The sequence below is a fragment of the Neoarius graeffei genome, chromosome 9 (assembly GCF_027579695.1).
Source record: "Neoarius graeffei isolate fNeoGra1 chromosome 9, fNeoGra1.pri, whole genome shotgun sequence".
Classification (NCBI taxonomy): domain Eukaryota; kingdom Metazoa; phylum Chordata; class Actinopteri; order Siluriformes; family Ariidae; genus Neoarius; species Neoarius graeffei.
In genome coordinates, this window is record NC_083577.1 from 41,875,794 (window position 1) to 41,896,627 (window position 20,834).

The 20,834-nt window shown below is 44.5% G+C and overlaps 1 protein-coding gene across 1 annotated transcript in view; it reads right to left on the reverse strand.

Annotated features, from left to right (window-relative positions):
* The window catches only part of itgbl1 (integrin, beta-like 1), a 139,460-nt gene extending 119,216 nt beyond the window's left edge, over nt 1–20,244 (reverse strand). Inside the window, 3 exon segments of the mRNA XM_060928699.1 lie at nt 3,762–3,964; nt 20,011–20,120; nt 20,123–20,244. Coding sequence (XP_060784682.1) covers nt 3,762–3,964; nt 20,011–20,120; nt 20,123–20,230 — 421 coding nt within the window. The 5' untranslated portion in view covers nt 20,231–20,244.
* Nucleotides 20,245–20,834: the final 590 nt, after the last annotated feature.

Sequence of the window (20,834 nt, forward strand, 5' to 3'; positions counted from 1 at the left end):
TTTATGATTTTTCATTTTTGACTCATCCTCATATTTTATCAATGCAGTGAGCCATAAATGTTAAAGCTAACATGAAGGAGCAGAAACTCTTGATGCCCAAATGAGCTCTGAATTCCTTGGCATTTAAATCCCCATGGGTTAGGGTTAGGGTTCCTTATATAAAGCATTTAATCATGTCAGATTTGTAGAGTAATAACTTTGTAGTACTCTAACTTTATTATAAGTAGCAGCAAATAGGTTCCAGGGCACACTTTACAGCTCAAAACCCTGCTGTCAGTCACCAATTTCAATTTCAAAGTTTCCTCGCAGTTCTAAGGACTCCTGAAACTGGTCTTGAAGTCTTGAAGGTGTCAGATGTCTTGTAATAAATATTGCTCATCTATTTGAATGACTCATAGAACATTCCTGAGTAGAACTATAGAACTCCAGCCTTTAGTGAAACAAAAACAGACACCAAAAGTCTGACATGACGTAGACAGGACCAGAAGACATAAAGTATTTCCATTTCTGCGCGACATCCTGAAATATACAAACGACCACATTAAAGCATGCTTATAACTATTCATATATTATACTTCCATTTCCAAAGATATGAATGTAATATATTTGAACATGCAGAATGAGAAAATAAACAAGTTGAATGTACATTAAAACTGATATTGATTGCGCTGTTCAAAGGTTTAATGACATCTAACGTGATGAATGGAGTATAGCTTCCTAGGTGACAGGATTGTGTGTTACAAATCAGAGGGTCAAACTGCATAAGAGAGAGAGAGAGAGAGAAACTACAACAGGCTGAGCAGATGGAAAAGTTCTACACAGAGGAATGCTTGGAGCCAGAAGGAGTCAAGTCTCCATCAAACCCAGTAAACTAGTGCAGGGAAGGGGAAAAAAAACTGCCACGTTGAATGACTTCTCCACAAAGCAAGAACAGATTCAAAGCAAAATCAGGTCATGTAAAAGAGAATACAACCAGTTGGTGCATTTCCCAGCCTGTTTCCTCACTGCTGATTTATAGTTCAACTTTTCATTATACAATATAAAAGTGCAAAATGAAATCCAGATTTTAAGCACTCTATACACATTCTATATATAATGGCAAGATCATACTCCAAGATTATTCATGTTGCATGTATTAAGCATTAAAAACAAAACTGTATAGCTTACTCAAAGGTATCTAAAATACACCTTGTTAAATTGGACTCTTTGCCATCTAAAGTCAACCAGCAACAAAAATTTAAGTCAAAACATGTATGAAAGCTTAGTATCTAAGCTTGAGCTTGTGTTACTGTAAAATGCAGATGCCCACAAACATGGTTCATACTGGAGATATTTCTTACTGTAACAGATGTCCTGAGTAGTGCCAAACAAGCCAAAAGACTATCAACATACTGTATAAATCATGTATTAATCACATACTGTAAGCTTGAATAAGATTGCATAAGTGCCATTACAAGTCACACTCATATCTTTCCACTGCTAACATGCCTTCACCTGATATACTATGTATTTTAGATGTCTGAAAAGTCTATAACACCATTTTCAGGCAAAAAAACTGTATAAGGGCATTGAAGTTCCATGTGCCAAAGCCGAGGCATTTAACTAGCTAATGGCAGCCATCTGCTTTGAAAAATGTGACGTCAAGTGTTTTGTCTGAAATGGTAGTGATTAGGCTTGACCTACACTGTAAGTCCTGATCCATATGTGGAGTCCATTTGCAGTCTGCACGACTGTGAATGAAACCTTATTATCAGCCAGACACCCGGCCTCGCTTTCAGGACCGGGTGAAGCTAATGAGCTCTTCACTGGCTCACAACCTGTCTTCACAAATAAATCACTCTCTCTGTCTCCACACATCTCCATTAATGTTCCCTAGCATCGGTACTGTTCCACAGACCAAACTGTGGGTGGAACAAAAAGGCTGGGGTGTTTTTTTCTCTCTCTCTAAAAAGCTGTCAGGTGAGATGCTTTTTAAGGGCACAAAACAAAAAAGCAGCAATTTGTAGCAAAGAATTGCCTAATCAGAGTTATCTAGATGCAGTTGTTTTTTCTGGATTAAGATGACTGCCATGACACATGAACACAGTAAAAGTACAATGATTTAAATACTAATAAATGGTCACATCCAGTAAAATAAATCTGGCATTTTGAAGTTCATCTCATCTCATCTCATCATCTCTAGCCGCTTTATCCTGTTCTACAGGGTCGCAGCTGACTACGGGCGAAAGGCGGGGTACACCCTGGACAAGTCGCCAGGTCATCACAGGGCTGACACATAGACACAGACAACCATTCACACTCACATTCACACCTACGGTCAATTTAGAATCACCAGTTAACCTAACCTGCATGTCTTTGGACTGTGGGGGAAACCGGAGCACCCGGAGGAAACCCACGTGGACACGGGAAGAACATGCAAACTCCACACAGAAAGGCCCTCGCCGGCCACGGGGCTCGAACCCGGACCTTCTTGCTGTGAGGCAACAGCGCTAATCACTACACCACCGTGCCACCGCATTTTGAAGTTCATCTCATCTCATCTCATTATCTCTAGCCGCTTTATCCTGTTCTACAGGGTCGCAGGCAAGCTGGAGCCTATCCCAGCTGACTACAGGCGAAAGGCGGGGTACACCCTGGACAAGTCGCCAGGTCATCACAGGGCTGATACATAGACACAGACAACCATTCACACTCACATTCACGGTCAATTTAGAGTCACCAGTTAACCTAACCTGCATGTCTTTGGACTGTGGGGGAAACCGGAGCACCCGGAGGAAACCCACGCGGACACGGGGAGAACATGCAAACTCCGCACAGAAAGGCCCTCGCCGGCCACGGGGCTCGAACCCGGACCTTCTTGCTGTGAGGCGACAGCGCTAACCACTACACCACCGTGCTGCCCGCATTTTGAAGTTATTTTTGACAAAACAATTATCTTAAGGGGTGGCATGGTGTCCAGGGTGTACCCTGCCTCTCGCCCATAGTCAGTTGGGATAGGCTCCAGTTTACTTGCGACCCTGTAGAATAGGATAAAGCGGCTACAGATAATGGACGGATGGAATTATCTTAAGGCAATTAAGCTTTGTTACAATATAGTTAAAAAAAAGGACCCAGTGAAATTTGAATAATCCAGTAATAAAAAACACTGTTTTGACAGGGAGAACTTTTTGTCCTGTGACCAAAGGTCACAAGATTTTGACATAAAAAAAAAATCAACTGTAGAAAGCTAAAGGTGACCGATTTTTGAGTGTTCTGCAAATGTTGCCATCAGCAGCTTCTGTCAGTCAGTGTAGGTAGGATTACAGACTTAGAAGGCAGTGCATTCATGCTCATGAGTCTAATGGACTGTCGGCTTACATATACTTATTTGAGGACAAATATTGAAACAGCACTAAGCTTAAGGTCTCACTATTCCATGGTAACACAAAGTATGAGAACTGAAAGTAAAAGTGCCTTTTGGAAGCAGTGCTCAGAATTGTTAATGAAATATTTCTGGCGCTGAAAAAAAAAAGGTCAAACTGAAAATCTTGAAAGGGTTTGTGTTTGAGTGAAAGAAACTCAGTGAAATTGAAACAAGGTCCCTGAAACTAATGACAAATGGAACATCAAAAGCTTCCATCAACTCTGGAGAAAGTCTTTCACAAGTTTAGGTCACATTCTTTTCTGCACCTCATACTGGACTATGATGTGTGCGACAGGTCAGTGCAAGCTAAAAGGAAGCTGTATGTTAGCCATTTGAAACAGCCTGTAATAGTACTTACCACCACAGGTCTTCCCATCATATGTTGCACAGACCCAGTCATGACATTCACACCGTGGCCCATAATACATCCCTGGCTCAGTGACTTGGCAAATACAGGCCCCACACACACACTCTCCCCTCCCGCTGCAGATCAGGTCATCGGAGGTCCGGCATCGTCTCTGCGAGGCATTGGTGGAGAGTTTACATTTTCCACCCACCTGTCTGCAACATGCACAAGCATTTGTTCACGTCTCTGACCTCTGGTTTCGAATACACAAGTTTAATTTGTTTCACTCCGATACAGATTGCGCTCAATGGTAGGTGTAATTATATTACTGGATGTACCTTTCATGTAATAAAATGAAAGGAACAAAGGTACAGTTCTCACAACAATAAAAATTAAGTTCATAGACAATAATGTAAAGCTAAATCCCGACACCCCACCCACCGCACAAAAGTGAGGAAGGGAGCCCTGTGTGACTAGGGGGTTGGGGCGAATGGGGGTTAAACTTCATCACCTAAAATGCCTGCATTTTTTGTACTTTTATAAATTTTTCGCTACTGTTCACTGTCAAGCTGCTGTACTTGCATGCTAACCAGCTAGCCCCGAGAGGGAACAGCCTGTCCGTCTTGTAATACCACTTGTTCCTCAAGAGGCGATAGTGAGTCACTGTAGCGACTGGTCTGCCCTCAGCCCAAAATGAGAGGAAAGTCATGTATACACGTGATGTCACCTTAGGTGGAAGTCATTTTCTTTCTGAAGTGGCAGAAAGCCTTTCTTACTTTTCTGAGTGTTCAGCTTGAATAAGATAAGATAAGATAAGATAAGATAAGATAAGATAAGATAAGATAAGATAAGATAAGATAAGATAAGATATTCCTTTATTGATCCCCATAAGAGGAAATTCAGATGTTACAGCAGCTCAAGTACAGAGTAAAATATAGATAAATGTATTGGTCGAATTGGTAGTGGAGTGGAGTAGAGCCATATAAAAATGACAAAATGACACAGAATGTCACAAACACACAAAAAACACATCTAAATTGGGAAAGAGCTGTTGTGCAATTGACAGTATAAACAGATTCGATAAGAAATGTTTTCTACAGAGTGCCGAAAGCTAAAGAAAAGAGAAACAAATGAGTCACCTCAATTCAGAAACAACTAGAATCCAAGCACAGAAACATGGATTTGCAGTTGCTATTTTGTGTGTTGGGTATGTTGGACTTTTGGAGAAGGGAAAAGAGAAAGAAAATGGACCTGACTTGCAGAAACTGAATCCCAATGCCAATCAACGGTATTTGTACAAACTAAGCACGATAAACACTAGTCAAAGACTGGATTACAGATCCTCCACTCGCATTCCCAGACATTGTAAACTATCTTCCCTTACGAAAATCTACCATGGTTTACTATGGTTTTACCATGGTTTTTATGTAGTAACCATGATTCTACCATGGTACAGTATCTCATGGTTATTCTAAGTACTATGAACCAACCATAGTATTACTATGGTTCATCCATGGTAGTAACCATGGTTCTACTATGGTATTTCATGGTGATTCTAAGTACTATGAACCAACCATAGTATTACTATGGTTTATCCATGGTAGTAACCATGGATCTACTATGGTATTTCATGGTGATTCTAAGTACTATGAACCAACCATAGCATTACTGTGGTTTATCCATAGTACTGCAGTAGCTGTGGTAGCATCATAGTTGTATGTGTAATAGGTCATAGTAACTATGAAATTAGTTTAAAAAGGGATAGTATGGTTTTTAAAAGGATGCACTAACTGTAGTATTACCATGCTTTCGTCCAACAGTCAATGCTGTAGAGAAGGATCTCGATTAACAGCCCAGATACATTAACATTTACTTAGAACCTAAAAATTTAAGTGAACATTGAGGTAAAATGCACCATGGTTTTCATGGTTACCCAAATAACCATGAAAACCATGAATAACTATAAACCATGGTAAAACCATGGTTAGTTTTCAGAGTAAAACCATGGTTAATTTTCGTAAGGGTTGCTTTAGACTGAGTGCATACACTTTGGTTAAGTTTAAAAGTTACAAATCCATAGAAGCTCATGAAGAGGTTTGCAGTGGCTGGGTGCAAGATCTCATCTCATCTCATTATCTCTAGCCGCTTTATCCTGTTCTACAGGGTCGCAGGCAAGCTGGAGCCTATCCCAGCCGACTACAGGCGAAAGGTGGGGTACACCCTTGACAAGTCGCCAGGTCATTACAGGGCTGACACATAGACACAGACAACCATTCACACCTACAGTCAATTTAGAGTCATCGGTTAACCTAACCTGCATGTCTTTGGACTGTGGGGGAAACTGAAGCACCTGGAGGAAACCCACGCTGACACGGGGAGAACATGCAAACTCTGCAAAGAAAGGCCCTTGCCGGCCACAGGGCTCGAACCCGGACCTTCTTGCTGTGAGGTGACAGCGCTAACCACTACACCACCGTGCCGCCCGGGTGCAAGATCTGCTAATGTTAATTCACAAGCTGGCAACTGCGAATTCGCAGTGGAAGGTAAGGTGACACTCGTCTTATTAAATGAAACACCTTCCAAAACATACAGCTATGAAAATGATTCCTTATGCTTCCTGAACCATTCTTTCACAAGCTGAGCTCTAATTTTATTCCTGTGCCATCAGGGAAGAAAAAAAAATCCATGGATGTGATAACCTGGTCATTGAGTACATTCAGGCCATCAGCTGACTTAATTTTATTGTCCCATAACTTTGCTGAGCCTTGACCTGACCAACTGAAGCAACTACAGATCATAACACTGCCTCCAGAGGCTTGTATGGTGGCAACTACATGATGGGTGCATTTCTTCATGTGCTTCCTGTCTTACCCTGAGGCACCCATCACTCAGGAATAGGGTCAATCTGGACTCATCAGACCACATGACTTTTTCCATTGTTCCAGAGTCCAATCTTTATACTCCCTAGCAAATTGAAGCCTTTTCTTCTGATTAGTCTCACTAACAAGTGGTTTTCTTATGGCCACACAGCTGTTTAGTACCAATCCTGCGATTTCTCATAACAATATGAGTGTGGAAATTATCTTAATTTCACTATTAAATATAACCGTGAGTTCTACTGTTGATTTTTTTTTTTAATGATTTGACTTCACCAAGCATTTAAGTGATCTCTGATCATGGTCAGTCAAGATCCATTCCAACCACATTTTTTCCACAAAGTCGATGTTTCATCACTATACTTCCAGGTTTTAATAATGCATTGGACAGTTCTTAACCCAATTCTAGTCATTTCAGCAATCTCCTTAGTTGTTTTCTTGGCTTGATGCAGGCCAATTATTTGACCCTTCTGAAATACAGTAACATCTTCAAAAACATGCAGTTAGGTTAATATGGGACGGCCTTGGGCTGAGTAGCCCTTGTCACTTAAGAGAGATGGATGGTGTTGTGGTTAGCACTGTCACCTCACAACAAGAAGATCCTGGGTTCGAGCCCAGTGGCTGACAAGGACCTTTTGGTGTGAAGTTTGCATGTTCTCCCTGTGTCTGTGTGGGTTTCTTCTGGGTGCTCTGATTTCCCCCAAAGACATGCAGGTTAGGCTAATTGGTGGTTCTAAATTGACTGTAGGTGTGAATGGTTGTTTGCCTCTGTGTGTCAGCCCTGCCTCTCACCCATAGTCAGCTGGGATAGGCTCCAGCTTGCCTGTGACCCTGTACATTTTATATATATATATATATATATATAAAATACTGTGGCAGCGGGGGCGTGGTCAAGAGTCCTCCCCGTTCACAGATCTGGTCCACGCCCTCGCCACAGCCCAGCAAAACCAGCACCAGGCGCTAGTCACCCTCCGAAAGGAACAAGAACGGCGCTTTGAGGCCCTGGTGCTGGCCCAGCAAGAAGATCGGGAGGTGTTCTGGAACCTCCTCGTGTCGGCGGGGTCCACCAGCGCTCCCACTGCGGGCCCGTCCCCCCTCACCTTAACCAAGATGGGTCCGCAGGACGACCCCGAGGCTTTTATCACACTCTTCAAGCAAGTCGCAGAGGCCTCGGGGTGGCCGATGGAGCAGCGCGCGGTGTGCCTCCTCCCCCTGTTAATGGGAGAGGCGCAGCTGGCCGCGCTACAGCTCCCTGCCGACCGCCAGCTGGCCTATGCGGACCTCCACCGGGCCATCCTTCAGCGCATGGGGCGCACCCCCAAGCAGCAGCGCCAGCGCTTCTGCGCCTTGCGCTTGGAGGAAGTCGGCCGGCCGTTCGCGTTTGGCCAGCAGCTCCGGGACGCCTGTTGGTGGTGGTTGAGGGCCGACAACCCCGACGCCGAGGGGATCATCAACCAGGTGGTGCTGGAGCAATTCATCGCTCGCTTGCCAGTAGGAACTGCGGAGCGGGTCCTGTGCCACCGCCCGACATCACTGGATCAGGCAGTTGAGCTGGCGGAGGACCATTTGGCGGCTGTTCTGGCGGCAGGACAGCAGACGGCGTCTTCTCTTCTCTCATCTTCTCTCTCTCTCTCTCCCCTTCCTCCTGTGTCCCATCCTCGCCCCATTCCCCCACCGCGGAGGCGGGGGCCGGCCCCACCCCAGCCGGCCCGCTGTGTCCGCGGTGCCCTCCCGTTTCTCCCTTCTGTGTCTGTCTCTCCCCCCCCCTCAGGTGAGTGAGCCCCAGAACACCGGTGCAGAGGGGAAGCCCGGGCCGGTTTGCTGGCGCTGCGGGGAGCCGGGCCACCTTCAACAGCAGGCGATGGAGGTGGGCACGGTGGTGCGGATCCCCGACGCGCCAGAGGCCGCCCTCGATCGGGCCGGAGCGTATCGCATACCGGTGAGTATTCAAAGGGATACATATCAGGCTTTGGTGGATTCTGGTTGTAATCAGACCTCAATTCACGAAAGCCTGATGCAAAACGAGGCATTGGGGGGAGCACAGGGGGTGAAGGTGTTGTGTGTGCACGGGGACATTCACAGCTACCCTTTGGTGTCGGTCCACATTTTTTTCCGAGGGGAAAAAGTTATAGTGAAGGCGGCGGTTAATCCTCGACTTACCCACTCTTTAATTTTGGGGACTGATTGGCAGGGATTTTGGGATTTAATGACACACTTAGTAAAGAGTGGGTCCTGCCATTTAACAGGGGGAGGTCCCGGGGTCGCTTTGGCGGGAGCAGCTGTCACAGAGCCGTCTATGTCATCTCCACGTCAGATTGAGGAGCCTCCGGCCCCTCCTCTCTCTGTTGGGGAATCCCTCGCAGATTTCCCATTAGAGCAATCGCGAGACGAGACTCTGCGGCATGTGTTTGACCAAGTGAGAGTAATCGATGGTCAAACGCTCCAACCAAACGCCACCCCGTCCTTCCCCTACTTCGCGATTATGAAGGATAGGTTATACCGAGTGACGCAGGACACTCAAACTAAAGAGCAAGTCATGCAACTTTTAATTCAGAAGAGCCGCCGGGAATTGGTATTCCAGGTGGCTCACTTTAATCCCATGGCTGGACACTTAGGGCAGGATAAGACACTAGCCCGAATAATGGCCCGATTCTATTGGCCGGGGATTTGCGGCGATGTTCATAGGTGGTGTATGGCGTGCCACGAATGCCAGTTAGTAAACCCAGCGGCCATTCCAAAAGTTCCTTTGCGCCCTCTACCATTAATCGAGACCCTGTTTGAAAGAATTGGGATGGATTTCGTCAGGCCATTAGATCGGTCAGCACGAGGGTACCGCTTTATATTAGTTCTGGTGGACTATGCAATGCGATACCTGGAAGCAGTGCCCCTGCGCAATATCTCAGCACGCAGTATTGCGGAGGCGCTCTTCCGCGTCATCTCCTGAGTTGGAATCCCGAAAGAGATTCTGACTGATCAAGGCACCACGTTTATGTCACGGACACTACGCGAACTGTATGGATTATTGCGAATTAAGCCGATCCACACCAGTGTGTATCACCCACAAACAGACGGTTTAGTGGAACGGTTCAATCGCACCCTCAAGAATATCATTAAAAAATTAGTAAGTGAGGACGCACGTAATTGGGATAAGCGGCTCGAGCCCTTGTTGTTTTCAGTGCAAGAGGTCCCCCAAGCCTCCACGGGGTTCTCCCCGTTCTAATTATTATATTTGCGTAAGCCGCACAGCATCCTAGACGTGCTGCGGGAAAATTGGGAGGAGGGACCTTCACAAAGTAAGAATGAAATTCAATACGTTATGGACCTGCGCGCAAAACTCCACACACTCACCCACCTAACCCAGGAGAATTTGCGGCAGGCCCAAGAACGGCAAGCCCACCTGTACAACAAGGGTACGTGCCTTAGGGAGTTCACACCGGGAGATAAGGTACTTGTACTGTTGCCCACATCGAGCTTCAAATTGATCGCCAAGTGGCAAGGACCCTTTGAGGTCACACAGCGAGTCGGGGACGTTGACTACAAGGTGAGATGAATGGACAGGGGTGGAGCGCTACAGATTTACCACCTCAATCTGCTTAAACTCTGGAATGAGGAGGTCCCCGTGGCGTTGGTGTCGGTGGTTCCGGAGAAGGCGGAGCTGGGACTGGAGGTTCAAAAAGGGGCATTGGCATCACGTACCTCTCCGGTCCCCTGTGGAGACCACCTCTCCCCGACCCAACTCACGGAGGTTGCCCAGTTGCAGACTGAGTTTTCGGATGTGTTCTCGCCCCTGCCCGGTCGCACTAACCTCATAGAGCACCACATAGAGATGCCCCCGGGGGTGGTAGTGTGTAGCCACCCTTACAGGCTACCCAAACACAAAAAAAAGTGGTTCGGGAAGAACTTGAGACCATGCTCGAAATGGGCATCGTCGAGGAGTCCCACAGTGACTGGAGCAGCCCGGTGGTCTTGGTACCCAAGGCCGATGGGTCGGTCCGGTTCTGTGTAGACTATAGGAAAGTCAACGCGGTGTCTAAATTCGACGCGTACCCAATGCCTCGTGTTGATGAGTTGCTCGATCGACTTGGCACTGCTCGCTTTTATTCGACACTGGATTTGACGAAGGGATATTGGCAGATCCCCTTGACTCCACTATCCCGAGAGAAAACGGCCTTTTCCACACCGTTTGGTTTACACCAATTCATCACACTTCCGTTTGGGCTGTTTGGGGCGCCCGCTACGTTTCAGTGGCTGATGGACAAGGTCCTCCGCCCCCACGCCACCTATGCGGCCACCTACCTAGACGACATCATCGTCTATAGCAATGACTGGCCAAGGCACCTCGAACACCTAAGGGCAGTCCTTAGGTCGCTGAGGCGAACGGGTCTCACAGCCAACCCAAAGAAGTGTGCGATTGGGCGGGTGGAAGTACTGTATCTGGGCTTCCACTTGGGCAACGGGCAGGTGCGTCCCCAAATTAACAAGACCGCAGCAATTGCGGCCTGCCCGAGGCCCAAGACCAAAAAGGGGGTGAGACAGTTCCTGGGGCTGGCTGGCTATTATCGCAGGTTTATACCTAATTATTCGGACGTCACCAGCCCGCTGACTGATCTCACTAAAAAGGGGGCACCAGATCTGGTCCAGTGGACGGAGCAATGCCAGCGGGCTTTTTCTGAGGTAAAGGCTGCGCTGTGTGGAGGGCCGCTTTTACACTCCCCTGACTTTTCTCTCCCCTTTATGTTGCAGATCGATGCGTCAGACAGAGGGCTAGGGGCAGTTTTGTCCCAGGAGGGGGAGGGGAGGACTGGCCCGTCCTGTACATCAGCAGGAAGCTGTCGGTGCATGAGGGGCGCTACAGCACCATAGAGAAAGAGTGTCTGGCCATCAAGTGGGCGGTCCTCGCCTTCCGGTACTACATGCTGGGGCACCCTTTCACCCTCTGTTCAGACCACGCACCCCTCCAGTGGCTCCACCGCATGAAGGATGACAACGCACGGATCACCCGTTGGTATCTCGCACTCCAACCCTTTAATTTCAAGGTGGCCCACAGGCCGGGGGCGCAGATGGTCGTGGTGGACTTCCTCTCCCGTTGGGGGGGGGGAGTCGGCTGCAGGCCGGACGGCCGCCCAGCCTGAGTCGGGCGGTGGGGGTATGTGGCAGCGGGGGCATGGTCAAGCGCCGGTCTGTGACAGGAGGGCGGAGTCAGGGAAGGTAGGTGGCAGAATCACTACACCTGACATCAATTAACCTGTGTTTGTGTGTGTCTTCCCAGTGACCGCGCCCTACTTAAGGAGGGAGAGCGAGAGCAGAGGAGCTCATCCCTGAACTAGACGCTGGTTGTGTGTGTGTCTGTTCGTGTGAAAGATTGATCACTGAAAAGTGTGGCAATAAAGCTTTGTTGTGAACCTGATCTCTGTCCTGCCGTCCTCTGTGCTCCACCCACGCTTAGGGAACATTACAAATACTAATAGACAAAAAATCTAAACCATCTCCTTACTACCCCACATGTTAATTTCTTCTGGGACACACTGGAAAAAGAGAGTTTTAATGTGTTTACGGTGGTCTGTAATATTGTTTATTTGAAAGAATTGTTCCTAATCATTCCCTAATGGAAAGAAAAATCCCTAATGGAAACCTACTGAAATATAGTGGAAAACATTAAGCCATATACCCATCCACGATTATTAGCACCCCTTGTAAAGATTTGGAGAAAGTGTTAGAAAAAATCTAACTTTTGTTAAAGTAGCTTCATTTCCCACTGAAAAACAAATCCCTCATCAAGAAATAATTTTTTTCAACAAAAACATATGTGCCACTATTATTGTCATCCCTCCATTTAATACTTTGTACAACCTCCCTTTGCCAGTAAAACAGCACTGTGTCTTCTCCTATAACATTTTATAAGGTTGGAGATACTGAGTAGGGCATCTGAGACCGTTCCTCTTTATTTTATAAGGTTGGAGATACTGAGTAGGGCATCTGAGACCGTTCCTCTTTACACAATCTCTCCAGATCATCCAGGGGCCGAGGCCTTCTCTTGTGCTCTCTCCTCTTCAGCTCACCCCACAGGTTTTCACTGGGGTTCAGGTCAGGGGACTGAGATGGTCATGGCAGAAACTTGAGTCTGTGGTCAGCTAACCATTTTTGTGTTGATTTGGACATGTGCTTCAGATTATTGTTCTGCTGGAAGATCCAGTGATGATCCGATTTTAGTTTCCTGGTAGGGGCAGCCAGATTTTGATTTAAAATGTCCTGGTATTTCATGGAGTCCATGATGTCATGTACCCTAACAAGGTTTCCAGGGCCTTTGGAGGAAAAACAACCCTGAAACATCACAGAGCTTCCACCATATTTTACAGTTGGGATTGGGTTATTTTCATGATAACTTCCTTCTTTTTACACCAAACTCACCTTGAGTGTTTGTTGCCAAAAAGCTCCATTTCTGTTACATCAGACCATAGAACACAGTTCCAGTCAAAGTCGTAGTAGCATTTCACAAACTTCAGGTGCTTACATTTGTGGTTAACTGAAAGAAAAAGCTTTTTTTTTTTCCGACACACCTTCCAAATAATCTGTTGACATGGAGGTGGCATCTGATGGTGGTTTTGGAGATTCGGAAACCCCAAGATTTTACTTTTTCTTTTAATTCACCAACAGTGGTCCTTGGGGATTTTTTCTCCCCATCTCTTACCCTCCTCCTCCTCCTCACTTCATGCCAGGGCAAAATAAACTTGGGTCCTCTTCTAGGCAAGTTTGTAACAGTTCCAGTTGGTGTCCACTTTTTTTTTTAATTGCCCTAACAGTAAAAATGGACATATTCAGACAAGTAGCTATTTTTTATAACCATTCCCTGACTTATGAAGGTCAGCACACTTCTCCCCCATTTGATTTGTGTGTTCTCTTATCTTTCCCATCTTAATGGATGACTAAGGGAATTCAGCCTCTGTGTGTCACCTCATATTTGTACCCCAGTTAATCAGGAAATCATGGATTACAGCTTGAAAGTTCCTACACACTCCAATCAACTCAAACATGCAGGCTTTCGTCTAAACCGGGGAACAGGGGCGCTGCGCCCTCTTACTCTCGGCATGCACCCTCTTACTGAAATGCCGATTGAACCCCAAGTCACACTTAGGCCATGCACTTGTATGCTACTGCACAACATGCAATCTTTCTCAAAACGATCTTTTCTCCGTGAAAACATCCCAGCAACACCACGTGACAATGTGTCTGATCATCAAATACATTATAATTACTCCACAAATATTCCAATCATAGTAGATACACCGCCAGACGGTGCAAAAACAATCCGAATTGGCGTGTTCCAGACTGAGGCGCCATGTTTGTTTACTTGTCGCGGCTGCTCTCGCGAGATTTGACATGGGTTACATACAAGGTCAGCTGACTTGTAGAGCGAGATTTCTCGAGACTGAATGACCTTTCACCCACCGGCGCGGGAGCTTTTGACAGAAGTAGTTTGCGAGTTGTTTTTGTTGACACTTGGCCATTTAAAGATGTCATCCCGCGGCACGAAGCGGAAGAAAGCCAAAGACTGTCCGGGGCAGAAGATTACTTCTTTCTTTTTCAATGTTGACAGACAATTTGTTACAATTTCCCTCTCAGATAGCCTCAGAATGTCCCATTGTAGCCTCAATTTTTCAAAGGCTTTGCACGGCGGAGGGGGGGAGACAACCGGCACCATCCCTCCCCACCCCGCTTCGCTCCCTCGCCATGGTGAGCACCCTCATACTAAATTTTTCTAGAAAAAACCCTGAACATGTATAGTTTAAATGGGAAACATGCTTCAGTTAGATTGTGTTCACTATAATTTGCAGGGGTGCCTATAATAGTGGCACATGTTTTTGCTGAAAATAATTACTTCTTGATGATGGATTTGTTTTTCTCTGAATAAATTTATTTCAATTAAAGTTTGGCTGTTTCTCATTGTTTTCAGTGTAAGATGAAGCAATTTCACCAAAAGGGGTATGTTTTACAACCCTTTTTATTAACCTTTACAAGGGGTGCCAATAATTGTGTTGGGCACTGGACATACATACATACTTATATACATACAGTGTCTTTCAAAAGTATTCATCCCCCTTTGTGTTTGTCCTGTTTTGCTGCATTGCAAGATGGAATTAAAATGGATTTTTGGAGGGTTAGCACCATTTGATTTACCCAGCATGCCTACAACTTTAAAGGTGAAAATTGTTGTTTTATTGTGACACAAACAATAATTAAGATGAAAAAACAGAAATCTGGAATGTGCATAGGTATTCACCCCCAAAGTCAATACTTTGTAGAGCCACGTTACTGCAATTACAGCTGTGTAGGTGCAATAGGCTTATCAAATCAGTCTCATGTAAAAAAAGGATCACTCACATAGATTCATTAATCATTAATCCAAGCGTCTAATAGTTTATAGCTAAACTGTTAAAATCACTGGAATAACTTGGTGGTGATGTTGCTATAGTTATTGAGTATTGTAGCTCTAGTGTAATACGTTTACTCTAGACCTATAACATTCATATAACAATCAAATGGGCGAAGGCAATTAGAATACTTGTTTGGCAGAGGTTGGCACTCAGTGAATGCTGTAGCAATAAACAGGACACAGTTTATTCCAAAGATACCATTTATTGAAACAGCTGACATGAATTAGCAAACTAATACTGATCAGATATTGCAACAATAGCAACCAAGGAATACTTCAATATAAATGGTGATACAATGTATAAAAATAAGAATCAGTAGTGTATATGATCATTAAGGCACTAATGGTGATCAGAAGTAATAAGGTATATGCCAGTGTTACATTGTAGGGGCGAGTGGATGTTAAAATGTGATAGAGAAATCACGTGTGTGTGTGTGTGTATGAGTAGGTGTGTGTGTAAGAGTGTGTGTGTGTGTGTGTGTGTGTGTGTGTGTGTGTGTGTGTGTGTGTGTGTGTGCAAGTGTGTGTATGGAGTGCTAATGGAATGCGTGAGCCTTGTGCCAGGCCGCGCCCAGAGGGGGCTGGTCAATACAGGGAGATCGCGCGAAAGAGAGACAAAGGAATCTGTAGTTTAAACTAGTCTCAGCTAGGCCTTAAACCCAAACTTCTACTCAACCCTTAGCTACTCCTGAAATCCCAATGTTGAGGAGTGGAGTACGATAGAGGGAGTTAAAAAGAGAGAGAGAAAGAGAGAATGCATGCACGATCTAACTAAATACAGATAGTAAACAAAGTAAATCAAACCACACGTGGTCTAAGACCGACTTTCATGTGAATCAAAATGCGTACATTTAAACCATAAATGAATTCAAATAAACAACACTCTTCACATTAACTAGCCACAACTAAGACTAACAATTGCCCAGATGCCAGCCTTACTTGAGATCGCTCTTGTTTGGCAGCTGAAGGTGCGCCTTCTGTTATCTGAAGACAGCGCGGAGCGCAGGTCCAGGGAGAAAACAGTTCTGTTCTTTTCACTTTTACAGCTCGTCAGCTGAAGACCTTCGGTGTCCCGTCGGTCGTCCGATGATCTGGAAGGAATCTTGTTTATAGTTCTTCGATGTTGAGAAAGGGAAAAGGGATCCAGTCACCTTCTTTCTTTAAAATACTGCGTGGGCTGCAGTAATTAACCAGTTTAGTTATTATTACAACTATGCGAAGATCAAATACATTGAACTTTGGCTAAAGGTCCGGTATCAATAGCTCGTTCTTTGTTCTCTGTTCTTTGTTCTGTAGCACAGATGCAACGGCCTCTCTTTCACGCGTGGAAACCCACCGCCAGAGAGGAAGAATTTCGATTCCGCTGCAACTTTTGTGAGGGAAATTTAGTGAATGAACATTCCTATTCTCTGTGTTTCTGTGTGTTGAGCTCAAGTGGCCTAGTGTACTGAGAAAGATGTTTTTCCCATGTTGTAATCGCCTTTCTGTGGCCTTGGCTGGTGATAAGCAGGGTGCCTGAGTTCTCCATAACTACGCATCCGTCTGCACATACCAGAGCACGCCAGGTGCACGCTTTAACAAAGCTTCATAGAAAATCTTGAGCCAATCACGTGAAGATGCAAGCAGTAAGCGAATGCCTTTAGAGTATAATAGATAACAGCCACTAAAACACAACTCAGAGTGCGCGTACTCTCGGCATCATCAGAAGTGGTGTCTTCTTCTATTCTTCTTTTTCCTTTCCTATTTTATATATCTGTTTATATGAACTACTACAGTATAATAAATAACTGAAAAGACAACTGCTAAGCATTCTGAAGTGTTTATTAGAAATTTCCATTACACTTTAAAGCACAGTCGTGACATCACTGTATTTGGCATCCGGTATCATCTCTGTATCCAATACCATTACAGGGAGTCAGAAGAATGGGCAGAGATAGAACATGGCATCGAGTACAGGGATTGGTGTGTTCAATGCTGTACAGTGAAAGGGAGAAGATGGTTCATAAATGATTACTATGGCTATGGCATGGCAATCCCCCCCTACAACTGCAAGTCTCTTGGGGTATGTCTCTATTAGCACATCTAGCCACTGGGATTTTTGCCCATTCCTCAAGGCAAAACTGCTCCAACTCCTTCAAGTTAGATGGGTTGTGTTGGTATACAGCAATCTTTAAGTTATACCACAGATTCTCAATTGGATTGAGGTCTGGGCTTTGATTAGGCCATTCCAAGACATTTAAATGTTTCCCTTTAAAGCCTAGGTCACAACCAGACGTACGATTTTTTGGCCGTGCGATTTTTGGCGTTTCCCAAATCGCTGCTTTTTTTTTGTTCATGGAGAAAGACGCACGTTGGCCATAAGTTTGTCTTGCAACCTGAAAAAAACGTAAGCACCCGTAGAGTTTGTTTGACATGACAAAGAACCTCTGCGGCCGGTCTGCGGCCAGTCTACGGCTCGAAAATCAGCACATCATACGCGTGCCCTCTGTGCGTTTCTTGTGTTTTTTGCACGTAGACCGGCCATAGGAGCACGTACGGCCAGTTGTGACTGAGACTTTAGCCACTCCAGTGTAGCTTTAGCAGTATGTTTAGGTTCATTGCCCTGCTGGAATGTGAACCTTCATCCTAGTCTCAAACCTCTGGCTGACTCAAACACGTTTTCCTCCAGAATTGCCCTGAATTTAGTGCCAGCCATCTTTCCTTCAGTCCTGACCAGCTTTCCTGTCGCTGCAGATGAAAAATATCCCCACAGCATGATGCTGCCACCACCATGCTTCACTGCAGGAATGGTGTTCTCAGGGTGTTGAGTTTGTGCCACGCATGGCATTTCCCATGATGGCCAAAAACATCAGCTTTAGTCTCATTTGACCAGAGAATCTTCTTCCATGTGTTTGGGGAGTCTGCCACATGCTGTTGGGCAAACTCCAAATGTGTTTTCTTAAGCAATGACTTTTTTTTTGGCCACTCTTCCATAAAGCCCCGCTCTGTGGAGTGTACGGCTTAAAATGGTCCTATGGACAGATACTCCCATCTCTGCTGTGGATCTTTGCAGCTCCTTCAGTGTTATCATTGGTGTCTTTGTTGCATCTCTGATTAATGCCCTCCTTGCCCGGTCTGTGAGTTTTGGTGGGTAACCTTCTCTTTTCAGGTTTGTAGTGGTGCCATATTCTTTCCATTTTGCTATAATCAATTTATTGGTGATCCCTGGGATATTTTTTATAACCCAACCCTGATCTATACTTCTCCACAACTTTGTCTCTGACCTGTTTGGAGGCTCCTTTGGTTTTCATGTTGCTTGCTTAGTAGTGTTGCAGAGTCAGGGTCCTTCCAGAACAGGTTGATTTATACAGACATCATGTGACAGATTCATCTTAATTATTGTTTGTGTCACACTAAAACAACAGTTTTCACCTTTAAAGTGGTAGGCATGTTGTGTAAATCAAATGGTGCTAACCCTCTAAAAATCCATTTTAATTCCAGCTTGTAATGCAACAAAACAGGAACACCAAGGAGGATAAATACTTTTGCAAGACACTGTACATACATACATAAAATTGTTTCAGCAGGGATATATATGGGATCTATAGTTACATTTTTTCTGAATAATGGTTTTCTCAAATAATGCTCATGGTCAGTGTTAATGAAAGCAGAGGCATGTCATGTTTTAGTTTGCCAGAAATATATTGCACAATATTTTTTGAGTCAAATATTGTTTTGAGCTTGGACCTAAACTTACCCATGTTTTAACAATTGCAGATGCAGTTATTAGCACAATGCAAGAAAATAAGTTCAGATTGATTATTTCTTTTTCTTTCTTTCTTTCTTTCTTTCTTTCTTTCTTTCTTTCTTTCTTTCTTTCTTTCTTTCTTTCTTCAACAGTACATGTGTAATGGAGACTCAAAAAAACTGCAAGATATAAAGCAGATTTCAGGAACCTGATGGAAATATTACAAATTAGTCCAGAAATGTTGAACATCATCACTTAGTTGGCCTCATTTCAGATGCTGTTCTGAGCCAGAAGTTTTTACTGCATTATTTAATTCAGAACACAATGCCTCAGTTTGTCAGTATGACATTACATTACATTTATTTTGATGTCAGTTGGCCATTTTTACGTTGTCAAGAAGAAGAAGAAGAAAAGAAGTCTGAAATAAGAGAACAATGTCGGGTCCTACTATGTTCACGAGGATCAATAGTTTTCTTGTCAGATTTCTATGAAAGCAGAGACATCCAACACACTTTCAATGCACCTCGAGCATGATTTCAAAATATGTTGGCTGACAGTGTGTCCATTATTGGGGCTGTGGTTTTATGCACCTGTTGTAAATAACCTGAAGGACATCATTCACTGCATTCCATTCTACATGTCTTTATCCAGTATATCTGAGACATGTTTATCTGAATTTCTTATGTTTCTAGCACAAAGCTCCCCTTTCCATTTAGTTCTTTTAGAAATAGTTCACAAGCTCAACTGAAACAGTGTTACTTTTCTACTGATTCTGCCATTAAATAGGCATGTAAAAGAAGGGGGGAAAACATTATGTACCATCTGTAGCAAGATTGGATAAAATCCAATTGTGGAATTTTGCCAGACAACAAAGGAAATGCTTATAATAGTTTGATTCAAGTTGAAATCCTCTCATTGCGACATTTGACTATACCATCAAGACACAATTTTATCCATGTGGACAGTAAATGCACAAACTACTGACAATAAAATGTTTCACAAACGTGCAAATGTTTTAAACTGACCATAACAACAGCAGTTTTTAAGAATTAAGACTAAAGTACAGAAGAATTAAGTACAGAAATACTTATGGTATGAAGTACAGTTTACAGTATGCTATGAAGTTACATTTTTCCACTGTAGCCAAAAGCTTGCAAGTCAGCAGAGCTCAAATGAAAAGTTAGGCTGATGAGAGAAAAAAAACAAAAACAAAGTAGCTTAACTCACCCCAGTGATTGCAGTAAACTTACTTCAATGACTGAGAGTAAAATCAGAAGTAAAGAAACTAAGACGGAGTTCACCAGAGCCTCTGCATTCATGTTTAGATCCCCACAAAAAAAAAAATCTGAAGTAAAATGCCTTCAGGAATTCTCACTTTCCCAAGCAGAGGGAGAGCGGGCTGGCCAAATCCGGCTCCAACTCTTCGGAGGCCAATAGCAATCTCCATGCAAGTGCCTTTGATTAGATTTGACTCTTGCTGCAGAAAGCAGGAGGTGGACTCCTATGTGCAGCTATGTGTCAAAAATAAAAATGTCGACACAACTGCTACTATTTAAGACAATTGTGTATATAAATAGTGTAGAAATATACTTTTCCTTGCCTGCTTTCTGCATATAACTGCATTTTATCATGTTGCTAACACAGTTACTACATGTTGAGCCAGTAATCACAGCCAGCTATTTTTTTTTTTTTTAAGCTTATTACAAAAGTCTGTAGGGGCGGCACGGTGGTGTAGTGGTTAGCACTGTCGCCTCACAGCAAGAAGGTCTGGGTTCAAGCCCCGGGGCTGGCGAGGGCCTTTCTGTGTGGACTTTGCATGTTCTCCCCGTGTCCGCATGGGTTTCCTCCGGGTGCTCCGGTTTCTCCCACAGTCCAAAGACATGCAGGTTAGGTTAACTGGTGACTCTAAATTGAGCGTAGGTGTGAATGTGAGTGTGAATGGTTGTCTGTGTCTATGTGTCAGCCCTGTGATGACCTGGCGACTTGTCCAGGGTGTACCCCGCCTTTGGCCGTAGTCAGCTGGGATAGGCTCCAGCTTGCCTGCGAACCTG